At 41.6% G+C, this 20,999-nt stretch overlaps 1 protein-coding gene across 1 annotated transcript; it reads left to right on the plus strand.

Annotated features, from left to right (window-relative positions):
- Window positions 1–1,403: 1,403 nt before the first annotated feature.
- On the plus strand, window positions 1,404–20,181 carry MCOLN2 (mucolipin 2). The gene is made up of 13 exons (XM_009874638.1): window positions 1,404–1,559; window positions 5,514–5,687; window positions 9,083–9,227; window positions 10,293–10,380; window positions 10,533–10,629; window positions 11,091–11,190; window positions 11,760–11,875; window positions 13,225–13,374; window positions 14,740–14,841; window positions 14,950–15,072; window positions 17,657–17,863; window positions 18,732–18,847; window positions 20,145–20,181. Exons 1-13 carry the CDS (start codon window positions 1,404–1,406, stop codon window positions 20,179–20,181), a joined length of 1,611 nt encoding a protein of 536 aa, XP_009872940.1.
- The last annotated feature ends 818 nt before the right edge of the window (window positions 20,182–20,999 follow it).

The following is a 20,999-nucleotide window of genomic DNA, read 5'->3' on the forward strand; positions in this document are numbered from 1 at the left end:
TTAGGTCTCATTCATTGTGTACCCACACAAGTGTGTCTCCCATTCCGGAGAAGCTGATACAGGAGAAGCGATGACTTTGGGTGTCAGTGCAGGATTGAAGTATGTATGTGCCTGTATCCTTAGACAATGCTCATGGCTATAATCATCATTTGCCTTTCTGCCAGATGTGTCTAAATTTTTTCAAGGTTTTTATATCTTAAACATTATTAAAACTAGTTCACTATGTTTGTGTTATAAATTTAAATAGGGATGTGCTCTACTTTTTCTTAAACCTTCTTATGTTTTTTCTGTTTCAAAACAAAAATGAGCCTACCTTTCATCATCTTCATGAATGATTGATTTAAGGCTGCGTAATAAAGATAACCTTTGAACTTCTAATGTTAAAATAGATTTATTTTTTTTCACTTCCTCTTATGAGGAAACACCACAGTGTTGACTTTACTGTGTTTTTCAACTCTCATTTCTCCTCTTGCAAGCTTGCTTGTTCTAGCAAGTGAAATGTGCTTTGTGATCTGCAGTTTGGGCTTAAATACCTGTATACTTAAGACAGATAAGAAGAAAAGGAGTAGGAATGCATCTGAAAACTTGGAATTGATGCCTTTGATTTTGACCTTGAGAGAAAATATTATCCTTTATAAAATTCAGAACATGGAGAGTAATTTTCTGGATGGTAAATGGGACTGATAATTGGCTTCTGGAGCCAGTTCTAGAGATGGTTACCTTAAAAGATAGAGAGGGGAAAAAAGTTGTAAATTTGGTTCTGTTCTTTATGTGATTTAGGAAAGTTCTAACAATTACAGTACTGGAAAATAGGGTTAAAAAGATGAGGAGAAGAGCAAAGTTTTCAATGTCCCTTTCAGCTGAGAGGGAGAAACTTAGAGTGATGTAAGGCACCTACAACAACAGTCCTCTGTGCTTGTTCCTCTGATTTTTATGTGCCCAGATATTTAAATAAATAAATACCGGTGAGGCCCTTAAAGCTGCATGTCTGTAACAGAAGCATGCTATGAAGCCTGCCCTGGCTGTTTAGTCTTTAAGACTCCTTTTTCTAGTGGTAGAATGCGGGTTATTCAGAGAAATGTGCTAACAGTGGCCTGCCTCTATTTCAGGTATTTAAATTTAAGAAAGACATAAATGTAGGCATGCTATTAGTATTATACTTCCTCTAACTTGGTGCCTCTTTCCTGAAAAATAGTTGTCTAAATGTTGTGTTTTGATGATTTAATGTGGTTGAGTGGTTTTCAGTTATGTGATCATTGCATTTTGCTGTAAAACGAACAAACAGAAAACTGTTAGAGAGCTTTCATGTCACACAGTGATCTGAGGTGAAACTGTAATATGAGGAAATTGCCTGCCAAAGTGTTCTGCTGGCTTCTAATCAACATATTGTTTATGGCAGAGATATGATGGCTCAGTCAGATTTAGATCTAAAAGAGACGGCCTTGAAAGAGGATTTGAAGTTTTACTTCATGAACCCATGTGAAAAATACAGAGCAAGACATCAAATACCGTGGAAACTGGCTCTGCAGATTTTGAAGATCCTCATGGTTACTACACAGGTAATCCCTCCTCTGTTTTCACTCTTAGAGAGCACAGCAGTGATTTGCAGGAGAAGCTGGTCTGTGGTTCTGGGCCTTTGCCATCCCTGGATGTTTGTGACTGCCTTGAACTTTCCCGCTTCAGTCCAGAAAGAAAAAATACTGTGAAAGGTGTGTTGAGAGCGAAGAATAACACTAAATTATAGGAGCCTCATGGAGATTAGAAGGAGTGTTTGACCAGATATTTTACTGTTTCTAAGACAACACCTAAAGGCAAATCCCCACTAAATCTAGCACTGTGATCAGGCTTCTTGTTAGACTCACAGATTACAGTTTCACTGAACTGTTTCAAAAGTGATACTTCTTGAAAGCTAGTTGGTAACTTGGCATGTACATGTTTAATGTGAAAATGCTACATTCTCGGGTGATGATGGGGATGGCTGGGCTACAGGAATTAGACGTGCCCTTTGCTTCTGTTGTCAGATGATGCATTTCAAACAGTTGGGTACCTAGATAGAGGCAAAGAAAAGCATGTTTTTCTTAAATTATGCTGGTACTACAGTGTAGTTGGTTATTTTAAAGTCCACTAAGAAATGGTGACTGGAGGTGGAGGGAAACAAAATGGGACACATAGAAATTACTAGTTTGGACCTTTGAAATGCAGGACTCTTGACATCTGACACTGCAAGAACAGCTAAAGATACAACTCCAAAAAACATGCTGAGTCGTGAGATTCCAGCTTTGTGTTGGACTTGCCCCACTAGAATGAAGCGTAGCCCTGGCTTACATGTCCCTGCCTTTTACCAACCACTCCTGCTCGTCTGCCCAGTGGAAGGACGCAGCAGGTGCTCTGGCCCCTTTGACCTGAAAGGGTTCTGCTGCAGCTGTGCCGGAGTCCTGACTGAGCTTGGGATGCAGTGGTCAGTCTGTCTAGGCAAGACTAGCTAAAATAAGCTATTTACAGCAGTGCTGACACAACTGCAGCCCATATTGACAGAGCTGCTGGGAACAGGGAGCGTATGGAGGTGGGGGGGGAGGAGGGGGCTGGCAGTGCGAGCACAGCATTAGCTAAGAGGAGAGGGTGCCCCATCTTTGCCACCTTCAGGAAGACAGGGTGGTGACCTTTGTGTGAGCAATGAGACAAAATGAAACTTCTCATGGCTTTGCAAAAGTTCAGTACTTTCAGTCTGTCCTGACCTACTGAATTATGTTCTTGGGGGAATTGCCAACCATGTAATTTTTGTCTGCTGTCCCACTTCCCTGCTATGCTTTGTGAGCAGAAGAGGTGTTCTGCTGCTTGGCTTTCAATGGGCACAAGATTTTCTGGGATGCCACTTAAGATTTTTCTCATCAGCCCTGTGTCTTGCTCAGGTGCCAGACAGGTAGTCAGCAAGAAGAGGAAAATAGAGTTTCTGAAGGAAAACATGTTGCCGCTCTGCAGGAAGGTCTTAAATGTGAGCTAATAGTGAGTGGAACGGTTCAACACGCGTCTCTGTCTTTCAGAGTGAGTGCAAGACCCTTGAAGGACAACCTAGGAATAAGTGAAGCCATCTTTTAGCTGCTTCTGCCTGATGCCAGCCTGTTAGTCATGTCGCTAGTAGCTTCTTTGGTGGGTGCAGCAGTTGGGGAACCTGTGCCTGACTGAAAAGCAGAAAAGGCTTCTGTCTCAGTGTGGAGAGTAAGTTTTATTCCAACGCTGTGCTGAAATCCCCTACAGAGTCCCCCAAGGAAATGCTGCTGAGTATGTCTTACTGCAGCTGGAAGATCCCTAACTTTTTTTAGAGATACTAGAGTGTTGCAGATTTATTTGCTGCATACAGTTAGTGATTTTTTTTTTTCTTGCAGTCAGTTGAAGATATAAGTAATTGATTTAAAACTTGACTACAGGAATGAAATTTCAATTCTTAATCTGAAGGCCTGGCAGAGCTGACATCCTCTTTTCTTTTTCCTGGCTGTGACTCTGCTGTACAACCAAACAGCCTTGCACTAAACAGCCCCGCTGAATGTATTCTTTTACCCTGGCCCAGATCTAAGCAATTACTTTCTAGGACAATATATGAAGTATTCCAGTGAAGGGAGGAAAAAAAAAGTGTGCTCTTCAGTTTCCTTTGTTTTAAATGAAGAAATCTGGATGTTAGTGGAGCCTGCCTGTTTGCTTTGGGGGATTCCTAAGTTGACAGTTCTTTTGCTTGCAGTTTCTCACTCTTGCTTCTTCTCTACTTCTGCCAGTTTCTTGTGGGGCTTGGAAACTCCATGCAGAAATGAGATGGTTTTACATTTGCTGTTAGTAAGTAGTTTAAATCTAGGGTGAAGGGTTAGCTATTTGGGGCTTGGGATATCCTCTTGCTGCATGCCAGTGAAGAAAATCTTGTTGCTGGATTTTTTTTTTCTCAGCTTCTAGGCTCTGTTTATATGTTTTCCTTGGTTGTGGAGAGAATGGGAGCATCCATATAGTAGGGCAACACAAATCCTGAGTAGCAACTCTGCTGTGTGCTGCTGCTTCTTGTTATAGCCTCCTGAACCAGCACCTAGGCCAGACAGGTGACTTTGTTTGTTTGTTTTGTTTGCTGTTGGGACCCACTTGGGTTTGCTCTAATCCTGTGCCATGCCACAGGTAGGAAGAAGGTGCAGGAGTTTGTCCCATAGCAGGGCATTGGGTAAGGAACTGACTAGAGGGTCACACTCCAAGAGTTGGTGTCAGTGGCTTGATGTTTGCATGAAGACCACTGAGAAATGGAGTTCCTCAGGGGTCTGTTCTGGGTCCAGCGCTGTTCAACATCTTTGTCAGCGACATGGATGATGGCACTGAGTGCACCCTCAGTAAGTTTGCTGACAACACCAAGGTGTGTGGTGCCGTGGACTCACTAGAGGGAAGAGATGCCATCCAGAGGGACCTCGACAGCCTTGAGAAATGGGCCAGTGCAAACTGCAGGAGCTTCAACAAGTCAAAATGCAAGGTCCTGCACCTGGGCCGGGCTAATCCCAGGCACAAATACAAACTGGGCACAGAGTGGGTTGAGAGTGGCCATGAAGAGGATTTGGGGGTGTTGATAGATGAGAAGATCAACAAGAGCTGTCAGTGCACTCATGCAGCCCAGAAGGCCAACCCTGTCCTGGGAAGAGGAGCGTGGCCAGCAGATCGAGAGGTGATTCTCCCCCTTTACTCTACTCTTGTGAGACCCCACCTCAAATTCTGTGTCCAGTTCTGGTGTCCCCACCGTAAGGAGCACCTCTGATACAACAGTAGGCTAAGGAAGCTGGGATTGTTCAGCCCGGAGAAGAGAAGACTTCAGGGAGACCTTATAACTGCCTTCCAATACCCAAAGGGAACCTACAGGAAGGCAGGGGAGGGACTTTTTACAAGAGTGTCCAGCAATAGGACAAGAGGAAATGGGTTTAAACTGAAGGAGAATAGGTTTAGACGGGATTTTAGGGAGAAATACTTCAGTACGAGGGTGGCAAGACTTTGGAATAGATTGCCCAGAGATGATGTGGGCACCTACCTGGAGGTGTTCAAGGCCAGGTTGCCTGGTCTAGTCAAGGGCGTCCCTGCCCATGACAGGGAGGTTGGATTAGTTGATCTCTAAGGTCCCTTCCAGCCTAGGCCATTCTGTGGTCCTGAGGTGGCAGGCTTTCCTGCCGTTTGTATCCTCAGGAAAAGTTTTAGCAATTTCCGCTTAGAGTAGTTCGTCCAGGATATGTGAAAGGTGGCAGTGGCCTAGCTGTTTGTTTAGTTGCTGCACTGTAAGTTTTTTTTGAATCAGTAGGAGACAGATTTGTTTCTCTCGCCTTGCATGTGGTAACATTGACTTTAGTATTCTTGTGGCATTAGTTAACAGATTCTCTGCTGCTGTTGTAACAGGGTTACAGCAACAGACACATTTCTGTTTTGTATCTGTTATAATTAAAAGCTGTTTCCAAAATGTTGATGCTTGACCAGTGTTCAATGTTCAAATTATTTTTTTCTTTTGTCAGCTTATTTTTTTTGGTTTGAGTAACCAGTTGGTGGTCTCATTCAAAGAGGAGAATACTGTTGCTTTTAAACACCTGTTCCTGAAAGGCTATTCTGGAGTTGATGAAGATGACTACAGCTGCAGTATATATACACAACAGGATGCTTATGATAGCATTTTTTATGTTATTAATCAGGTAAGTGCATGTGTTAATAATGAACAGTATTAAAGCCGAAGCTACAGCTATGAAGTTCTGCTAAGGTTCTGTTTTTCTGTCTCCATTCTTGGATATCAGTTTTCATATTTCAGACAATTGGTGTAGGTGGAGTGTCCTGAAATTTATATGTAGATGTCTGCATTTTTGTATTTGGGAGATGAATCTAAACCAAAATTTAACTCGGGTAGCGTGTGGTACTGAAATTCAGAAAGTTTGAAAATTGCTCATCTTGCATGAACTGGAACATTTCTTTGTGTCTTACCTTGAAGAGCAATGGGCCTGAATATACCTATGTATGGTATTCAAAAAATTTGTGCTTACAGCTATACTGAATTGCAGCTTTGTAGTGAGTGCCAGAGGCCTCAAAATGGGGAATACGGTACTTCCAGGAATGCAGAGGCACTCACCCTGGTTAGGAATGGTATTTTAAGGAACAAGCCCTTTACAATTGTGGGAGGAAAGTGAGTAAATGGAGGATGAAAATTCAACAAACTTTTTTTTTTTTTATTTAATCGTGTATTCAGAAGTCACGAGGAGAGTGTGTGTGTGGAAAATGAAGTGTCTTTTGTGTTTGGGGATGACAGTAAGCTCAGAAATGATTCATATTGGATGGATGGAAATTAGCTTTAAACTACCTTTTGTCTTGCCTGACCTTGGGGCATAAGCTCTGATGCTTGGTTTAAAACAGTTTTGCTGCCATCAGTTATGCCCAGCAAGCATCGGGCAGTCACGGTGGTGGGAAGGCTGTACCTCTCAGGTGGGGACTTGCTGCTCCTCTGCCAACTCCTCTAAGCTGCAGCAGAGCCACCAACAGATCTGCTGTGCTGGACAAGGCCAGGACTCTCACCCCTGCTATATTAAATGAGTGTTGAAGTAGTTTTCTCAGTCTTCCTTTGAACTCTCATTATTGCTACTATTTCTGCTATAAACTGTGCCTTTTTTTTTTTTTTTCCTTCCTTGCTTGCTTGCTTTTTCCCACTTTCCCTCTTTTGTAGGCGCTAAGGCTGAGGTGAAGTCCATATAGAAGACAGTAGAGAAATAATAGCTTTATATCCTCAAGAATGAGCCAATGTTGGACACAGGCGTCAGGAAAAGGTCTCTTCATAAAATGTCTGTGTTGTATAAATGTCGACATATCTTTCAAGGAGATTAAAGTTGTACAATCTGTGTTCTGTAGTGTTGTATGGAGATCCAGAGGCTCTTATTTTCACGTGTAAGGCTTCAAAGTGTTCCTCAAGGTGAACATTGACTGGTGTTGTGTTTGGGGGGTTTTGTTTGTTTGGCTTTTTTCTTAAAGGATGCCTTCTAGGAAGGCCCAGGTCAGGTGACTCCTAACCTAAAGGAAAGGCTTTTAATTTTTTTTTTTAAATTTCAAAGTGGACATAGGTTTTAATGCTTTGTTTTAATTTGAAATGCATGGCTGGTGGGGGGGATTTCAGGAGTCATGTAAGCAGAAGGACATGGTATTACAAAAGATGGTAACAGCATGCAGCAATACTGAAGTTGTACAAACTGAATTTTAGACTTTGTGTAATGTACCACTGGGATATTTTCACACTTTGGGGAAAAAAAAAAAAACCAAAAACCAAACACCACAAAAAATAAACATGGTTTTCCAGTTGGAAGAGTACACAGCTTTTCCTTACTCCTCTTCTGTGTTGTCTTCTATTAAAATGAAGGTGTGCAGAGTTTTGCTTGTACCCTGCCCTGCAGCAGAGTCTGTAGGACCAGGATGTTCTGCTGGCTGCTCTGTCTGAGGCTGCTTAGAAATGCAGAAACAGGAGTTTTGCTTTTACTGGTTTGTAATGTTTGAAAGTGGCATGTGAGTAACGCAGACATAAGGGCTGCGCAGTCAGGAGGGCAGAGCCTGAAAGCACGCGTGGATGGAGGAGCAGCTGTCAGACGCAGTGATTTGGAGATGTCCTCAGAGGGGTGTGGAGTTGCGACTAACTGCTGTTTCCACTGACTTGATCTGCCTTGGTCAGGCTGGGCTACCTTAGTTTACTCTGAGTTAAGGTAATGTTCTTGCAGGGTATGGAGGCTGTGCTTTTCTCCTGGGCTGTCTAAATTTGCCGTAAGCCCAGCGGTGAGGACTTGGAAGCAGTAGTGAGAGGCAGCGCTTTAGATGGAAACATGGTAGTTCCTGTTGCAGTTCCCTTTGGACATGGTACCTGTGGTTGTTAATGACTGTTGGGATTTTGTATCCCCCAAGATGGGCTGGTGGCCGTAGTGCTTACAGAAAGGAGGAAATAGGATGACTGAATACATACATAATAACAAATCTGTGTTTGAGGAGAAAAGGGTCTAATTTGTATCCAAGCCAGATGAAAAGGTTTTTTTAAAGGAATGAGAAGCCTTGTCTGACTTCTCACATTTATTTACTGCAGAGCTGGCAAGCTAAATGCTTCCTTCAGAGCAGACCAGTGCTGTATGCTGCCCTCAGCTCTTTCACGAGGTGAGGTAGTGATAAAAACTGAAGAATTACTAGATATTTATGCCTTCTTCCTCAGAGGGCCATGGGTCTATCTGGTGTCTCTTGGACAATGTTAGCTGCATTCATGGTTAGTCATTTTCTCCTCAGCTGTCGAACAGTCAAGAACCACAGGGCAAACTGTGCCCCAGGGGTTTGCCTTGCTCGTGCAAGACTGGAAGTTGTGACTCCAAGGATCAGAGGATCTTGTGTCCAGCAGATGCTGAGGGCATGTGGAAGGCAAGTCGGGAGAGGACTGGCCTTGAAAGGGGTTATTCAGTGGTGCTGACGGCTGATCCATGCTTGAGAAGTGTTTGGCTTGGCTTGGCTTTATTTGCTTTCACTTCTAGTCCTTGTTTCCATGTGTTTCTTAGCATATGAAGAAGGTGGTTTGTGTTGTGTGTAGAGTAAGTGAAAAAGAAGGTCCCTTCCTCACAGGCATGTTTTCAGTTGCTTCTGTGCTTGTGTAAAGCAGGCAGGTTAAATTTCTTTGGAGGCTGCCCAAGCTATGTTCCTTGCTTGCTGGTTATATAGCGAATGTGTGACTTTTCATGCCAGGCATCTCATCAAAAGCTGTCTGCTGGCTTGCTGTCCGGCCCTGGGTAACCCTCTGCAGGCAGCCCAGGGTGTGCAGCTCCCAGTCGCTGTATCACCAGGATGCCAATCACTACTAATTAGTGGCCAGCAGCCCTCTTGAGTGTTCCCATGAGATATCCACTATCAATTTACAAATTTTAAGTGAAAGGATAGATTTTTGGGGGGGTTGGTTTGTGGGTGGTTTGTTTGTTTTTTTTCTTAAAGTAAAGGGCATAGTGAAACATAATTTTGTTATTGCAGGTTACTATCTAACACGAAAAACGTTACTATCTATGTAACTTCTGCTTCTATTTTGTTTTTAAACTAGTACAAGCAATTAAAGAACATATCCCTGGGGACACTTGGTTATGAAAGTGAAGGATCAGGTTTAAAAATATGTAAACAACAGTACAAGAAAGGCACAATGCTTCCTTCCAACGACACGTTGAACATAGATGTTTCTACTGAAACAGGTATTGTATTGTACTAAAAATGCCTTGCTGTGGAGTACTTCTATTTAATGCTGAATCGGTGAAGTTCAAAACCAATAGGTTTTCGCATGGCAGTCAGAGGACCATTGTCAGGCCTTTTTGCCTGATCGCCTCTTGGGTTTTGGTACCTCCCTAGAAATGGCAACTGTGTAGACTGTAGGAAGCTCTTGCCGACTGCTGCCAGTAGTGGGTTGTGGGTGGATTTGTGGTTTGGTTTGGTTCCCCCTCCTCGGGCAGAAAGTTCCAGTACAGAATTCTGAATGCTGGTCAGCCCATACTGTCAGTGGGTGGGTGTCCTTACTGCCTCTTGGAACCCAGTCCATCCTGTTGGCCTCTTGAGATTTGCTACACGAATGTCAGGGTTTAACCCCAGCTGGCAGCTAAGGCTCATGCAGCCGCTTGCTCGCTCCCCTCCAGTGGGCTGGGAGAGAGAATTAGAAGCTTAACAGGTAAAGCAAAAGCCATGTATGCAAGCCAAGTGAAAGAAGGAATTCATTCACCCCTTCCCGTGGGCAGGCTGGGTGTTCAGTCATCTCCAGGAAAGCAGAGCTCCATCCCATGTAACAGGGACTTGGAAAGAAAATGACATCACTGAGAATGTTCCCTCCTTCTTCCCCCCCAGCTTTATATGCTGAGCATGACATCATACGGTCTGGAACATCCTCGGGGTCAGCTGTCCCAGCTGTGTCCCCTCCCAGCTTCTTGAGAACCCCCAGCCCCCTCGCTGGTGGGATGAGGAGCCGAAAAGGCCTTGACTTCATGCAAGCTTTGCTCAGCCCTAAAAAAGACGTCCCTGAATTATTGACAGTATTTCCAGCAAAAATCCAAAACACACGCCCATACCCGCTACTATGAAGAAAATTAACTCTATTCTGGCCAAAACCAGAATGATGAACCTGGTTCTCATCCCACTAGCTGGGGCTCTTCATGGATAGGTTTGCTCAAAATTAACATTTTGCCTGATTAGGACTTGTCATGATTATCTAGTTTTATCCCACTTTCTGTATGAAGTTTTTAAGATGACAACTTTTCCTTTTCTCCTCCCAGAATGTATCTTTTTTAAGCCACAGGAGCTAGCTGGTAAGAAGGCTGAACTGAAGCTGAACTCCTCTTTTTTCAATCTTGAATTTTACAGGTAAAGCAGTGGTGGGAATCTTTTTTTATTTTTAAACCTGTTCTTTCATATGAATATGGTGGATTCCGAGTTGTGCAGTTTCCTTGCTTTGTGTCTGTGTGTATTTTTGTGTGCATTTATATATATATTTATACACTTTTTAAAACATGCAGGCTTATACAGGTTGAAATCTCTTTCAAGCTGAAAGGCATCGCTTTACAGACAATCCATGCCCGTGAATTGCCTGACTGCTATGTGTTTCAAAATACTGTAAGTGAGTATGGAGTATAGCACTTCCACCACTGTATATATAACAAGAGCTTATGGTGAGGGTGGGTCAATATCCTTGTATTTAGACAGCAAGAGAAAAGCACTTGAGCATGTCCTGATGCTTACCCCTCCTTCCTAAAGGTTACTGAAATGGTGTTGTCATGATGCAATATTATTCTGTACCATACTCCAGCCATTAACTTCATAACTTGAGAAGGAGAGAAGTAATTTTTATTCTCCTGGAGGTTAAACTTGAAGTTTTGTATCTTGGAATACTTCTGTTTATGCTTTATGTGACATGTTCTCAGATTACATCTACACTGACACTTATGGTGACAGCTTTTTTAAAGCTTACCTGATCAATAAATATTAATATATATTATGTCAAAGCACTTACCGAGCTCTTTTTTATGAAATGAAGTTTTGTTAGTCTTGTTTCTGATATACTTTTGTATTTCCAGATAACTTTCAATAATAGAGCCCACAGTGGAAAAATCAAAATCTATTTTGATAGTGATACTGATATTCAGGAATGTAAAGACTGGCACATATTTGGCTCAGGTAAGTACAGTGGACGTGTGTTTACGTGATAAGTGTCACACATCTCCCATCATTTCCCCTGTTCTGTAACAGTCTCTCTAGCAAGACTTTGCCCATCCTGTTCATCCACTGATATGGGTAAGCCAAGGAAACACCTGATTTGGGTTTGCATGATGCCTTATAGGCTATGGATGAAAAGAATATAGTACAGAAAGTCAGACCAGTTTCTGATTTCATGGAATAAGAAATGAGGTGGTATGTTTTGTTTAGTTCTCATTTTTAATGTTGCTGTGGGCCAAAATCTGCATTTCTCTTACCCTGTATACATGTAACACTTAGAGTACAGATGGACAGATGAACTTAATGTGAAAAGGGAACACTTGTATTGATATATGCATTTTTGGTTTTATTTTGAAAAACTGGATCATGCTTTTCATTCTTGTGACTCAATCTCCATAGCTGCAGAAATAATATTTCTTATAACCCATGTGTTTATGGGGTGAGAGTGTTTAAATGCAAAATATGTGACATTTTGGAGCAATTTGTGCTGAGATGTGAAAAGACTAACTACTTTCTTTGACTCTTTACAGTTCTCCAGAAGAACACTCAGTATATTCTAGTCTTTGATGGATTTGTCATTTTAAGTTGTTTTGCTTCTCTCATTCTCTGCACACGATCCATTGTTCTTGCCTTGAGACTACAAAAAGTAAGTACAGTGCTTGTAATCTCGGTGATTACTTTGTCTGTTTTGCTGCTAGTCTAGTCAAGTAATATGGATTGAAGTAGTGGGTAGTGTTTCTGTTTTAGGATGTTGCTCTCTTGCTGAGTATCTCTAGAAAGGATGTGTAGGTGTCTGTGACGACCAGTTGCTAGCTGAATGAGTTTTTAATTCTATGTAGTGCTGTAATGTGAAGTATTGTGTTGTGTCTCTGGAGGGCAGAAGGAGACTTTTTTCATTTTTGTTCAAGATTTTACACAAAAAACTTCCGAGTCTTTTTGCTGCTAAAGGCCAGTGCATCCTGTACCTTCAAAACATGAATTCTTCCCTTCCTGGCTTCACAGTAGAATTCCTGTAGAGATCTCGTCATAAATGCTTTCAAGAACATCCCTCAATGCCAGCTCTAACTGGAGAAAATGTAAAGCATAACATAGACTCTAATTCTGGCTGGGTTTTTTGGTCTTTCTAGGGTTGGAACCACCCTTTTTCAGTTCTTTCTTTCTTCTCCCTCCACAATCTCTGATCACCATCTGCTGTTACTTTTCTTCCTTGCTCACCCTCCTGTGCAAACAGACTAGCCCTGCTGCTTGCAGAGCTTCATGTAAGCAGAATTGGCTTTTCTGGTCCAGCTACTGATGGAGAAACAAAAGCTGGGCCCTGATATGGGCCAGTTTATAATCATTGATAGAAACTTTGCAAGCATGCGGCTCATGTTGGAAAGAGTTGGAAAGAGTTCAGGATACATAGCATATGAAAGCACAGATATTGCTTATCTTGTTCCACATATGCTTTTTGTAGCTCGTAGACAAGAAAGGTTGAAGAGGATGCAGTTCAACAAAGGCCTTGTCAAACTGCTGTCAGGAACAGGGACATGAGCATTTATTCATGAGCAAAAAGAGCAAGTGAAAGCATATAGGCAGTGTTGGGTGTGGGAAGTGATATCGTCAGCTCTATTGGATGTAAGAGCTTCTGTCTTATAGTTGTATTTGAGTTATTAATTTTCTTTCACTCCTTTAGTTGGGTGGCCTTGCTTTGTTGGAGGTGGATAGAAACTTTTGTGAGGGGGGCTAAGAAGAGGATAACAAGCCACGGCTAAACTAGCAGGGACCGGTTATGAGGTCAGCTGTTCTGTGGCAAGTTGGTTTTCACTAGCTTAAACCAATCTTAACTTTTTTTCCTGTTTATTTCAATTGCTATTGAGAATGAGTTTTAAGCTATTATTCCAGAAACCATGATGGTAAAAGGGGGTATGTGAAAATTGCTATGCTGCTGGGGCATCTGTACATATTTTTCGTCCAAGGTGACCTGTAACTAAACATCTAAATGCTTGTTCATAGAGATTTGTGAACTTCTTCTTGGAGAAATATAAGCGTCATGTCTGTCATGCTGATCGCCTGGAGTTCATAAATGGATGGTATGTGCTGGTAATTATCAGTGATGTGATGACAATCATTGGGTCAATCCTAAAAATGGAAATAAAAGCCAAGGTGAGAGTTTAATAATTCGGATAAAATACCAGTCTTGTTACAAACACATGTAATGTGTCTTAACTTGGGGATGAATGGAAGTCAGCTGTCATAGTCACTAGTCATCTTGTTTACTTTTGCTAGTTTTTATTTAATTTCTTACTTCTTATTTCATTTACTAGTGCTAGTTTGACTGATAACTAGTTTCAGTCCGTTTTCCCTGAAGTTTTTCAGTAAGACCATGTAAGCTATTTAAACACTTTACTTTCACAGTGCTAAGTTTCCTAATCCCTGGTATAGGATTTGTAGTAGAAAATTCCTAATAAAGGAAACCAACTTGGATTGTGTTATTGCTGTAAGAAGTAGTACAGGAAAACCAGGAGTCATCCCACTTGGTAACAGGACTCTTGATTTAGCTCGTGGGACTGAAAACATGGCTGTTGCAGCTTACTTTTCTGGCCTGTCCAGACTACAGGCACAGACAAGTGTCACTTACTAGACTTTGACCTCCCAGTCTGAGCTTGCTGAAATTTGTGTGTTTTGTCCAGCTGGCAGCTCTTCAGGGGATTTTTGCTTTGTTGGTTGGCTGGGGTTTGTTTTTTTCTTCAATAGGATTGTATGTCAACAATTCATGTGTTCACAAAACTTTGTATTCTGGGAAAGACAGGGTAGGTAGCGCTTCATGTATAGTGAGGCTCAAAGGGCAGGTGCCTAGAGAGGCCTTCAGAGGAAGCAACTGCGAGCCTCTAGCTGTACGGCGAGCTGGGGGCGGTAAGGGTAGGAAATCTTCAGCTAAGTGGGCATTTTGTGCTTATTGCAGCCAGTTCAAGTCTTCTAAAGTAAAAAGCAAGTGGAATTGGTTATAAACCTCGCCAGTAGTAAAAATGATGATCAGGCTCCAAGGAGCTGGCAACCTGTTCAGAGGTGTAAATGTGTATAGCGTGGAAAGGGCTGTAGTCCTGAGGCTCGCTTTTCATTTAAATGATGGCTCATGTTCTACTAAATAGTGAATGAGTACTTATTTGCCCAACAATTGCATATATAAGCCTTTTTTTTTAAAAAAAAAACCACAACACAACAAACAAACTTGGAGATACTCAACCTAATATTACAACTAAGTCATAACCAAGGTGTAATTGCGTTGGTTCTTCATGCAGAACTACAAGAATATTATTGTAGATGTCCTTTTGTTTGCAGCACTATTGCATTTGGGTGATCTCACTGAATAACTGCAGTTCACTTTGGTCTGATTTTTGTGATGTAGCAACCACTTTTCATTATTGGACTGCGCTGCTTTGTTTGTTTGAGCTGCTGGAACTTGAATAGCTGGCAAGCTGACATACCTGCCGCTTTAACTTGACCACCTGCTCTGTTTGGATCCCTCAGAACCTCACAAGTTACGATGTCTGCAGCATTTTACTTGGAACATCGACTTTATTTGTCTGGGTTGGAGTCATCAGATACCTGGGATATTTTCAAACCTACAATGTAAGGCAGGAATCAAATATTCAATAATTAAGGGATGTATTTGTCACTCTTACACAGGTGTCCCTAACTTGAAGGGTTTTTTTTCTTTTCTTCTGCCCTGATGTGTAGGTGCTCATTTTAACTATGCAGGCGTCACTGCCCAAAGTGCTCAGGTTTTGTTGTTGTGCTGGGATGATTTATCTTGGCTATACTTTCTGTGGCTGGATTGTCCTGGGACCTTACCATGAAAAGGTATGTATTCCTCTTCTGGTTTTATGATGTGTTTGCATGGTTCCTAGTTATGACAACAGAAATAGGTCTTTTTTTTGTCTGAAAGCTGCAACATGAAGAATATGGGAGTGTTTCTAGTTCCATGCATACCTCCTGCTGCCTGCTCTGTTTAACAAAACTATATTCTTTCTCTCACTGTGTACTTGAACTCAATATAATCTCAAACACAAGGCTGCGTTTGTGATGAGTGGGGTGGTTTGTCCAGGCAATGTCTGACTGGGGACTAGAGATAAACTGGTTTAGTATCTCTTTCGCCCTCTTCTGGCAGTCCCAGTTCAGTTGGGCTAAAGAGGTACTAGTTCACTGGTCCCGGGTCTGGGAATCGACTTGACCCTGACTTTGTTTTTCTGAATCTTGCCTGTGCCATGTAACTTCAGCTCCCAGATTTTTAGCTTGTGAAGGGCTGGATGAATGCTTGTCTTGTTCACTTGGCTTCCTGTGGCGGGGGTGTATTGTGAGTTGGTTTTGTTGGTTTGTTTTGTTTGGTGGTATGTTTTTTAAGCTTCATACCAAAGCATGTGCATGGTATGTTGTCTTGTCTGAGGCCTGGGTACAGCAGTAAGGCTTTAAATATTCCAAAACACAGGCAAAAAAATCTGCAAAGCTTGGGGTTTTTTTCTTGACAGATGCTCTATGTGACAGTTTGAAAAAGGGCAGATTCCTGCTGTGATTAATTCTAGATGTCTATTAATCAGTAACCAATGTGTAACTTATCATTTTTGATTTTTTTGGTTGCATGCAGTCTATACTTTATGAGAGAAACATGCTGCAGTGCTTGCTTCAGCTTCTTACACTCTCAGAGCTTGGATCCCTGTAACATAATGTAACTTTCTCCTTTGAGAAATGTAGGTATTCAGTCTATATGTATTGTAAGTTGATGATGATACATGTTTCTGTGCGATGCTGGATAGTCTGGGATCCTCAGGCATGCTAGAGGCTCAGTTCTTTCTAACAGGCACAGCATAAATGTGGTTTTAGCTTCCCTGGAGCAAGTACATTAATTATCTGAGCAACAGGAAGTGTAGTCAGTAAAACACTTATCTATGCCAATGTTACCTTTCGCTAAACACCACAGATGGATGTCAAGGAGAGCAAGTGCAGCTGTGTGGGGTTTTCAGTCTCTGATAATTCCCAGTACCCACTGGAAGGCAGCATGGCACTGTGCAGCACAGCTGTCCCCGGTAGAAATTGTAGAATCAAATGGGAAGAGCCTTTCCTGCTCTGCAGGTACACAGGAGAGAGGTCCTTGTGCTCGAAGATTCTGGAGGCCTTAGCTCAAAAACATGGAAGTACATGTGTTTTGCTTTATTGTGGGTTTTTGTTGTGAGGTATGTGTTTGTTTGGATTTTCCCACCTCCTCCCACCTCCTCCTACTACAGCTAAAGAGAGGGAGTGGGAATTTGGTGGTTTTTTGTTGTCAGTCCAGGGGCTTTACAGGTGAGCAATCTTGAGCAGGTTTCTCTCTCTACCCGTGTTTCAAAACCCGTGGGTTACTCAAGAATTGCTTGTGATACACTGCTTCTTAGATAATGTTCTAATGGGTCTCATAATGGCTTTAAAAATAAATAATAAGTCATAGGTGAGACCCGACTTGCTGTTCCTGTGCAACAATATGTTCTCTGGACAAACGTGCCTCTTGACATCCTGTTTTTTTCTGCAGTTCAACTGAGTGTGATCATGTTACTTCACTGAGAATAGCTACATTGAAACATTGTGCATTCACATTGTCCAGTAACATACAGTAACAAATCCAGTTATTTTGGAGGGACAGAGTGATGGTGGGTAGTGTGCTTACCTGACTGCCGAATGGAATTTCGCTTCAGGGCATGTTCCAGCATGGAGAAATGGAGGAATTTAAGAGGGTGTCCTTGAAATGAAATTGTAATTTTACCCAGTGTGCTTAGTAGTTCCACAGTAGAGCTATAGCTTTTACCTACAGCTCAGAGTTTTCTGAATGGCAGATGAATGATACTACTGCAAGAAAAATGTAGTTTAGACTGTTGGAGCAATATGTTATCTTTAACTTCTTAATACAATATTGATTAATTACCCCTACTCCACTAATGCTGAAGAGCTGGGTAACGAGAGCATGTGGATTCTGTTGGCAGCATACCACTGCTGATTTACTATATAGTTTCTGTGAAATCACTTCACCTACGTGCTTTGGCAAACACAATGTTTTCTTGCAGAGTTGAAGTAGCTTAAGATTCGGTAACTTAAACATTCTGTGGTGGTCAGTTACCATCTATTTTGCCTGTTGAGCATTGTATGTTTATTTCTTGATAATGAATCTTCTTATTTCTGATGTCAATGTATAATGCTTAGCCAAAATTGTATTTCTACATGGTTCTGTTACTGGCATGTATGTGTTGGTCTTTATGTACAGGAAACAAAGTGTGGTAGCGTTCAATTGACTGGGTTGGCTGTTCTCTTCTGCTATGAGTAAAGCTAAAAAAAAATCACTTTTTTAAACACTTTGCTTTTCCTTTAATCTGGATGATTGATCTTCACATTCTATTAATAATTTGTACCCATTATTTTCTAGTTTGAAGATCTGAACACAGTGGCAGAGTGTCTGTTTTCTTTGGTCAATGGTGATGATATGTTTGCAACATTTGCTCAAATCCAGCAGAAGAGCACACTGGTGTGGGTGTTCAGTCGGTTATATCTGTACTCCTTCATTAGTCTGTTTATATACATGATCCTCAGCCTGTTTATTGCGCTCATTACTGACTCCTATGACACCATAAAGGTAAAACTTTTTTTTCCCCCTGTTACACTTTTAATAAGTTTTGTACTCATTTTTGTTAATCGCTGAATGCCATACTATCTAGCATTAATTACAATGACTGGTGAGACTATTAAAATCTTTTAACTTAGTCTGTGGTGAAATTAGGGGGGTGACTGGGTAGTCATCCAAATGACTAAGGAATTATTGGTTTGGAAAATCATCCTTAGTACCAGGTAAACTGACAGCAGAATTAGGCTAGTCTGACATGAACCACAGCTTCCAGGCTGCACAAGAGTTCCACTTTTTAAGCGTCTCAAAATAGAAATTTAACTGCCTGTGCTTCTAAGTTTATTGAATGATCTGACTTGCAAAAGTGTTTTACTGTTAATCTTCCCTCTGAGCACTTCCTGTGGGTCAATGGGGAGCCATTTCTGTGCGCTGAACTGGTTCTGCAGAGCAGTTACTCAGTGGCCAGGTTGAATATCCATGTTAGGGCCCTTCAAATCCAGCACTGGGGTTCCTGGGGAAAATGAGCCCAGAGCACTCACACTGAGCACAGCAGCTGATGTGAACAAGGGAGAATACATGACAGTGTCACTTGAGATCACTTGCCTGGTCTTGGATAGGAAAGAAAATGTAAGAGAATCTGTGAACAATATGAATTTTGTCACTTACATTTTTTTTCTCACCAACTACTTATGTGGTGTTTCTGGGATGGGATTACAGTTGGGGTTTTAGTGTGTGTTCTTTTTTTTTTTTCTGCCTCTGAAGAAAAATGAACAAGTGAAGAAAATAGTGTGTGTTTTGCTATCATGCTCTAGAGGAAATTTAGAACACTTCATGCTCAGTAACTTCTCATGTGTTCTAAATAAAATGCTTTCTCTTTCAGAAGTACCAACAAAGTGGGTTTCCAGTAACAGATCTACATGAATTTCTAAAAGACCATGGCAGTGTTGGTTACAGAAAAGAACAGACTTCCATGCCATTCATCTGCTGCTGCAGGAGGTCAGTAAGGTGCTTTTGATGAGTGTTGCTCAGGGGTACACCAGTTAGTGTCTCACTGAAAAGTGCTGTTTCGTAAATGCTGGAGCATCCAGAGTTCAGCTCGTGAAATACATGGATGCTGTTGTTCTCTTATGCATTAGCTGGTGGTAGATCTTTAGTCTGCTGATGGTGCAGGGCATTTCTGAGCTTAAATACATGTTTAAAGTGTTTTGCTCATAAGAAAACTACTATGGAGAAATTGGTGGAAGTTGATGGGGGGACTGCAGAGTATAACATGAAACTGCCTAGGAGTTAAGAGCAAACTAAGTCTCTGCTTCTTAGGATTTTGCAAGTCTTCTCTTTCTAAAAAGCTTTTCTGCTAGCTGGCAGTTGTAGCAGAAAGCAAGAGAATGTGGTCGAGCCAGGGACTAGTGCTTAATGCCAAAGCTCTGCTGTGTCTGTGAGACAAAGTGCCTCAATGCCATCTGTCAGCTTATCAGAAACACTTATGAATGTCTGACCTTTGGAGGTCTTAGCAATGGACTTTCTTTGGCTGGCATTGGTGAGAGATGAATATCTCATCTAGTGGTTGCTGGTCTGGAAGTCCATTCTTTGAATTATATTCCTGAGGATACCTAACACACCTCCAAATCCCTGATTGAGATTGGAGGGATCTTGTCACTGTCCTTAGGCAGTCCAGGAAAATTCCTGCTCATGCGCAGAGCGGGCACCACGCAAGGAGCCAGGCTATGGGAGAAGGAACAGAGAGCTGAATGTGAACACTTGTTCAATCTCAGATTCTGTAACAAATCCGATTTTAGCAGTAGGATACTTGGCTACTTGTATACTGAGGCTTTTGTGAAATGCAGCTTCACACTTTTGATGTACTCTGGCAGAGGGGGACATCATAGCTGAAAAAGAGAGCGTGAGATAATAATGGGCAGGTATCCTAGCAGTTGCTGTGGACACTTGAAAGCCAGCTAGTTACTGAGAACGCCAGCCAGGTGCAACTTCAGGTTTCACACTGAAGTCATTGTGCCAAACGGGAGATTTTTGTCTGCTTGAGCATGATAAATACACTTTACTATAACATGCTGCAGAGTATTGAGGGCACTAGCCTGGTAGCAGGAGTGCAAATATACAGCTTTTGGTGCTGTAGTGGTATTTGCCTGATTGTCCCAGTTCAGGAGTTGGAGCTGTACGCTGAAATGGGAGAGCACAGCATTGGAGGATCAAAACTCACCTTGGTTTTGTATGGGTCAATGTTTCCTATTGTGTTTCTTGCTGAATGAAAAATTGTGCATTTTTTTGTTTGCAGACAACAGAGTGATGACAACTTGATACTTATTAATTGATGATCACACGTTGAAATTCACGACTAATATGTGCGAAGAAAGCATAGTTGAATGGAGAAGAACGGTTCTCCAGCTGTCAATGAAACCCTCTGTCTGGACCCGCCCCACTGTGAGCAGATTAATCTTACCTGATTAAGGTGTTGGGGGCAGAAAAGCTGCTAATGGAACATCAGCTGGCTCACCAGGAGGAGAGTCCAGAAGCCGCATCCGGAGGAGAGCTGTGAAGAACTCTCTATTCTTGCCCCAAGTTCGGTCACGTTAAAGGCGGCTGATCCTTGAGTGCAGTGTCTGTGGGAGCTCTGTTTGCTAATTGCCTCTAGCAGGAAAAGTGGCCCTAAACCAACTGTTGTTAACAAGAAAAAGAAATATGCAAAAATAATTTTTTACAAATAAATAATTATGCTAAAAAACAAATAAAAACTAGTCAAAAAAGAAGGAAAGAGTTTTTCACTTAATAATGCATTTGGCATTAAGACTGTAATTTCTACTTGACATACTTCATTTCCTTGAAATAAATTTATGTAAAAATGGAGCTGCACAAAAGTGCAAATTAATTGCTATTCTTCCTCCTGTATATAATTTTAGCACAAGTCATTTATTTATCACAATCTTTAATAGCTGTACTAAAACCAAAAGGAGATCACTGTTTCTTTTTTTTTCTATGAGTCTTTTCTATTATGTCCACAATACTTCATGTGTACTGTGTCTAAATTAAACTTACTGCTTTTAACTATAGGTAAATCCTTCTTTTGGAAACTTCTATAGCAAGCATCATGTGAAGGATTAAAAGATTATTGGTTCTGTCTTTTGTTTTTTCA

This window comes from Apaloderma vittatum, unplaced genomic scaffold, assembly GCF_000703405.1.
Source record: "Apaloderma vittatum isolate BGI_N311 unplaced genomic scaffold, ASM70340v1 scaffold4678, whole genome shotgun sequence".
NCBI classification, from domain to species: domain Eukaryota; kingdom Metazoa; phylum Chordata; class Aves; order Trogoniformes; family Trogonidae; genus Apaloderma; species Apaloderma vittatum.